Source organism: Arachis stenosperma, unplaced genomic scaffold (assembly GCF_014773155.1).
Source record: "Arachis stenosperma cultivar V10309 unplaced genomic scaffold, arast.V10309.gnm1.PFL2 arast.V10309.gnm1.Scaffold_100031, whole genome shotgun sequence".
NCBI lineage: Eukaryota > Viridiplantae > Streptophyta > Magnoliopsida > Fabales > Fabaceae > Arachis > Arachis stenosperma.
Genome location: NW_026651372.1, coordinates 269,068 through 276,109, shown reverse-complemented (window position 1 = coordinate 276,109; position 7,042 = coordinate 269,068). Strand labels below are relative to the sequence as shown.

General features: G+C 34.4%; 1 protein-coding gene across 1 annotated transcript; it reads left to right on the top strand.

Annotated features, from left to right (window-relative positions):
• Positions 1-5,893: 5,893 nt before the first annotated feature.
• LOC130960010 (uncharacterized) lies at positions 5,894-6,502 on the top strand. The gene has a single exon (XM_057885374.1). The coding sequence runs from the start codon at positions 5,894-5,896 to the stop codon at positions 6,500-6,502; it is 609 nt and encodes a 202-aa protein (XP_057741357.1).
• The last annotated feature ends 540 nt before the right edge of the window (positions 6,503-7,042 follow it).

Genomic DNA, 7,042 nt, shown 5'->3' with positions numbered 1-7,042 from the left:
CCGGGTGTAGTATTATCAGGTGAATAAAAAAATAAAAATTCTTTTTAGAAAAATTTAAAATTTTAAAAAAGTAAATTTTTATTTTTAAATTTTTAAATTATAAGATAAAATTTTTTTATTTAAATTAGAAAAATAAAATAAAATCTACGAATATCTAGTAAACAATATATCTGTAAATTTATTATTTTTTAAATTTTGAAACTAAAAAAATAATTTTTTTCTAATAGTAGAAAAATAAAAAATTCTAAAAATATCCAAAAAATAAAAAATAAAAATATTTTAAATTTTTAAATTAATTATTCTTAATTTTTAAACAAGTGTAGCAAAAAAAGTAAACTGTCCAGGTGTAGCATTACCAGTGAATAAAAAATAAAAAATATTTTTAGAAAAATTTAAAATTTAATAAAACTAAATTTTTTATTTTTAAATTTTTAAATTATAAGGTTAACTTTTTTATTTTAATTAGAAAAATAAAATAAAGTCCAACAATATCTAGTAAACAACAAATTTGTAAATTTATTATTTTTTAATTTCTAAACTAAAAAAATAATTTTTTTCTAATAGTAGAAAAACAAAAAAATTCAAACAATATACAAAAGATAAAAAAATTGAAAATTTTTAAATTTTTTAAATTAATTTATTCTTAATTTCTGAACAAGTGTAGTAAAAAAAGTCAACTGTCCGAATGTACCATTATCCGATGAAAAAAATAAAAAAAATTTTTTGAAAAATTTAAAATTTTAAAAAACTAAACTTGTTATTTTTAAATTTTTTAATTTTTAAATTATAAGGTTAAATTTTTTATTTAAATTAGAAAAATAAAATAAAGTCCAGCAATCTTGTAAATAACAGATCTGTAAATTTATTATTTTTTTAATTTTTAAAATTAAAAAAAATTATTTTCTAATAGTAGAAAAATAAAAAGTTCCAACAATATCCAAAAAATAAAAAAATTGAAAATTTTTAATTTTTTTAAATTAATTTGTGAACAACTGTAGAAAAAAAAGTCAACCGTCCGGGTATAGTATTATCAGGTTAATAAAAAAATAAAATTATTTTTAGAAAAATTTAAAATTTTAAAAAAGTAAATTTTTTATTTTTAAATTTTTAAATTATAAGATAAAATTTTTTATTTAAATTAGAAAAATAAAATAAAGTCTACGAATATCTAGTAACCAACATATCTGTAAATTTATTATTTTTTTTAATTTTGAAACTAAACGAATAATTTTTTTCTAATAGTAGAAAAATAAAAAATTCCAAAAATATCCAAAAAATAAAAATAAAATTTTTTAAATTTTTTGAATTAATTATTCTTAATTTTTAAACAAGTGTGGCAAAAAAAAGTAAACTGTCCAGGTGTAGCATTACCAGTGATTAAAAAATAAAAAATATTTATAGAAAAATTTAAAATTTAATAAAATTAAATTTTTATTTTTAAATTTTTAATTATAAGGTTAACTTTTTTATTTTAAGCAGAAAAATAAAATAAAGTCCAGCAATAAAATAAAGTCCAGCAATTATAAGGATAAAGGAATAATGAGAGGTCATAGCAATAGGTTACTTGAAGCTTGAAGGAGACTTTCTAGGCCTAAGAGTCAATAAGAAGTGAGTATTGCATATCCACACAAAATCCCATGAACTACCAATAACTTTCTGCTAGCATGAACATCCTCTTCCATTTCATTCTTTCTTCTTAATAATTCATTTCTTGCTTGGGGACAAGCAAGCTTTAAGTTTGGTGTTGTGATGACAAGTCATCTTAGCCTAGTTTCACTAGTCTTTTTCTTTTGTTTTCATTTAAATTTTGCACTTTCTTGAGCTACAAGCAAGCCAATTTAGGTAGATTTTCATGCTTCCTTTGATTGAATCAACCATAAATAAATTAATGCAATTTCATGAGGTTTGATGCCATAATTGGTGCATATTAGGATAGAATGAACATCTCATGATTTTGAGCGTAGCTTGGATGTGTTTGGTTGATTTATGATAGGTGAAGAAAGCTTGGAAAAAGGTTGAAGCAAGAAGGAATGGCTAGAAGCAAAGAGGGAGCAATGAGACAAGTGAAATTGAACCAAGAAACATAAAGTTGGAGTTGAAGTTAGCCCTCAAACTTTGGCACAAACTTTTGGTGCAAAGTTAGCCTCAAAGTTAGCCCCCTAACTTGAAGGCTAACTTGAGAAGTTGAAATTTCTTCCCTGGGCACCCAAAGTTTGCGCCAACGTTAGCCCCCAAACTTGGAGGCTAACGTTGGCATGAGAAATTATGCTCCAGGGTGGCCAAAGTTTGCGCCAACGTTAGCCCCCAAACTTGGAGGCTAACGTTGGCATGTCAATTCTCTCCAGGGTTAGCCAAAGTTTGCGCCAACGTTAGCCCCAAAACTTGGAGGCTAACGTTGGCACCATTCATGCATAAGGAAGGGCCAACGTTGGCGCTGAAGTTAGCCCCCTAACTTTGGCACCAACGTTGGCATCAAGAAATGTGGGCTTGCTGATATGAAAAGTTTGCCTCAAAGTTAGCCCCCTAACTTCAACTCAAACTTTGAATCCAACTTTGCAAAAACTCAAATCCGGTTCAAATGGTTCACTTGGGTTTCTCTCCAAACTTCAAAAAGCAATTAACCAAAGCCTCTTTCAATCCAATTTCACCAAGAGCAAAGGCCCAACTCAAGGCTTGAAGATCAATTAAAGAAAGTGTATAAATAGGCTAGAATTCAAGTTATTCGGGGAGTTCCCTTTTTGAATTTTTCATAGAGCTTTCCTTTCATTTTAGTTACAGAGAGTGATCTTTAGTTTCTTAGTTTGGGGAAGGAGAATTCCATTCTCTTCCTCTTAGTTTTATTGCTTTTAATTTCAATTACAATTGTCTTGGATCTTGGGTTGGAGAATTGAAGGAATTCTGTTTCAATCTCATCCTTGGATCTCTTTTTACTGCTTAATTGAATTTAGTTCTCTGTCAATTGTTCTTCTTCTATTTTCTCTGCAATTTACAATTTCATTGCTATTGTTCTTGTTGGATCTAGGAAGGCATTGAGATCTAGACTTGGTTTTCTAGTCTCTGGGTCCTGAGATCCAATTTTCCCATTTCAATTCTCTGTTTCTTGCTTTAATTGTTCATTAAATTTTCTGTTTTGAATCCGATTCATCCCAATTCTCATTTACTTTCTGTTTGATGCAATTTAACTTCTCTTTGTTTAATTCCTGCAAATCCAAGTCCCAATCCCCTTTACATTTCAAGCCATTTACATTTCTTGCCATTTAAGATTCTTGCAATTTACATTTCTTTCAATCTAAGTTTCTGCCATTTAATTTCTTGTTCTTTAAGATTCAGCACTTTAATTTTTGTTCTCTTTAAATTCATGCCAATTTCCCATTCCCTTTACTTTCAATGCAATTTAAATTCTGCCAATCACCAATCAATCAACCAAATCTTGATTCGCTTGACTAATTCAACCACTAAGCTAAAATTGCTCAATCCTTCAATCCCTGTGGGATCGACCTCACACCCGTGAGTTTTTATTACTTGATGCGACCCGGTGCACTTGCCGGTTAGATTGGTGTTATTTTGGGAGAAATTCATTTTTCCACACGAAATATCCCATCAAGTTTTTGGCGCCGTTGCCGGGGATTGATTAGATTGACAATGATTAAGTGAGGTGGAAGTTTAGATCAAGCACTTTTTCTTTAATTTTGATTAACCCACTAACTGTTTGATTTTTTGCTTAAACTAATTAAAACTTCAATTTAGCAGTAAATTGAAACATCACTGGTTTGTGAATTTATTTTGTTATGCTTGTATGTCAGGTACAAGAAGAACCACACCCACTTTTCATGAAACTGACGAAAGAACTCTCAGGAGGTTAAGAAGAGCTGAAAGAGGGAAGAATATTGTTGGAGAAGAGGAATCCGAAGAAGAATTTCAAGATATGGAGGAACATTCAACTAATCCACCAGGTGGAGCAGACAACAACAATGGCAACCCACCTCAGAGGAGAGTTTTGGCCTCCTACACCTTTGCCAATCCTAGACATTGTGGAAGCAGCATCTTGGCTCCAAATGTCAATGCAAACAATTTTGAACTCAAGCCACAACTCATCACTTTGGTTCAGAATAATTGCTCTTTTGGTGGAGGATCACTTGAAGACCCGCACCAACACTTATCCACCTTTTTGAGAATATGCAACACTGTCAAAACTAATGGAGTGCCTCCTGACAGTTACAAATTGATGCTATTCCCATTCTCTCTCAGGGACAAGGCCACTCAGTGGTTGGAATCATTTCCAAGAGACAGCATCAACAACTGGGATGATTTGGTAACCAAGTTCCTCGCCAAGTTTTATCCACCACAGAGGGTTATAAGGTTGAAGGCCGAGGTACAAACATTCACTCAAATGGAGACTGAACCCATTTATGAGGCATGGGAGAGGTACAAGGCTCTAGTCAGAAAATGTCCTTCTAACATGTTTAATGAATGGGAAAAGCTGCAAAACTTCTATGAAGGCTTAACACTGAAGTCCCAGGAATCCTTGGATCACTCAGCTGGAGGTTCCTTGCAACTCATGAAAACTGCAGAGGAGGCCCAAGAACTCATCGATATGGTGGCCAACAACCAATATTTCTTTGCTCATCAAAGAAACCGCCAACCATCACAAAGAAGAGGAGTAATGGAGCTAGAAGGAGTGGATTCAATCCTGGCTCAAAACAAATTAATGCAGCAGCAAATTCAACAACAATTTGAGCAAATGACTAAGAGGATTGATAGCCTCCAAGTTGCAGCAGTTAACACTAGCCAACCATCAACCACATGGGGGCAAAATGAAGAAGTTCAAGAAGAGCAAACGCAAGAACAAGTCCAGTACATGCACTCTAATCCAAATGAGTTCTATGGTGACACTTACAACCCTTCATGGAAGAATCACCCCAATCTCAGATGGGGAGATACTCAAAACCACCAACAACCATGGCAGAGGAACTCAAACCAAAACAACTCAAGAAACAACCAAAATTACAACCAGCATCAAACCAACCAAAACACCTACAGAAAACCTCAAAACAACTACCCCAATCTCAACCAGTACCAATCCAATAACCAACCCATTAACCAAAATGCCCACCATCAACCACCTGCAACTCACAACCCACCACAAGCACCACCTGAATCCCAAAGACTCACAAACCTGGAGGCATTGATGGACAAAATGATGAAATACCAAGAAATGGCAACCAAAAACCAAGAAGCATCAATAAAAAGCTTAGAGAGGCAGATCGGGCAAATCTCCAAGCAAATCTCTATTGAGAGACCTTCAAGCTCACTGCCCAGTGACACAATCCCAAATCCCAAGGAGGAATGCAAGGCGATACAATTAAGGAGTGGAAGAACATTGATGATCAATAATGAAACTACAAAGAAGCAAGCAGAGAGCATCAAAGAACCAACAGAGGATGAGAAGCAAACAAAAGCAGATCAAGCTAAAGAGCAAGTTGTGGTGCCAAACAAAAGCACTGAGAAACTCAAAGAGCAGGACAACCAATCACATAGCTCAAGGGAAATGACTCAGGGACAGCAGCACATAGGAAAAAGCATCACACCTCCATTGCCATATCCTCAGAGATTCAACAAAGAGGTCAAGGACCAACATTTCCACAAATTCCTTGAAACCTTCAAGAAGCTGGAAATCAATATCCCCTTGGCAGAAGCACTTGAACAAATGCCTCTGTATGCCAAATTTTTAAAGGAGCTTATCAACAAGAAAAGAAGATGGGATGAGCAAGAAACCATAGCGATCACTGAGGAATGCAGGGCCTTGATTCAAAAGGGACTTCCTCCCAAGCTTGAGGACCCAGGGAGCTTCCTGTTGCCATGTACCATTGGGGAATTAACCATCACTAAAGCAATGTGCGATCTCGGAGCAAGTATTAACTTAATACCATCTTCCCTGGTGAAAAAGCTGCACATAGAGGAAGTCAAATCAGTGCAAATGTCTCTGGAGCTGGTAGATAAGTCAATGGTGCACCCTAGGGGTGTAGTTGAAAATCTGTTGGTTAAGGTGGACAGGTTCATATATCCTGCTGACTTTGTGGTCCTAGAGTCAGACGAGGATGATGGTGACTCTGTTATACTAGGAAGGCCATTCTTGGCCACTGCTAGAGCCATCATAGACATAGAGAAAGGGGAGTTGACTCTCAGGATGCATGATCAGAGTGTCACTCTGAAGGTCTTACCAGAAGCACAGTTTAGTGAAAAGAAGAAAGACTATATGGAAATTGATAAGGGAGGATCACAGCTGAAGGAAGAACATGACAATGAAAGTCACAGCAACACTCCAAAGCCAAGGATTTTGCAAACTAATGAAGAAGCCCAAGAAGATATTGGAATATTAACCACTGAGAAGAGAGATCCCCAAGAGAAGCCCATGGCCAGAAAAGAAAGACCAACAACAGGAAAGATGAAACACAGAAACAAAACAAAAAGGGGTTGGAAGAACAGGAGGATTCCAACATAAGGGCTTTCCAAAGGTGACAAAATGCAGCTGATATATCAACAGCTCGGGTCAAATCAACAAACTGAGGACTACTACATTGTCAGCAACATACTCTCATTGGAGCATGCTGAAATTGAACACCAGAAAACAAAGAAGAGAATCACAGTCAGGGGAGACAAATTGAGGCTCTACAAGCACCAACCACCATAAAAGAAAGCCTCAATGTCAAGCTAATGACAATAAAAGAGCGCTTCATGGGAGGCAACCCATGATTTAAAATTCGTGTCATTTTAAATTCAATAAGTTATGATCATCTGAGCATGAACTCTTTTTCCTTTCATGAACAGGTCCATTAACTGCATGCATTGTCTAAAGTTGGTATGCTTTCAAGCAATGTTACAAATAATTCCGTTTTACATGCTTAAAGTGTCTTGATAAAGCATATAGCCAAACACTAAGTTTGGTGATCACATAACTTCATGAAAGTTAGGAATTCATGCATCAATAATCATACAATTGTTATTTTTCCAAAATCTCATAAATAGACAAATTCTTTTTCGG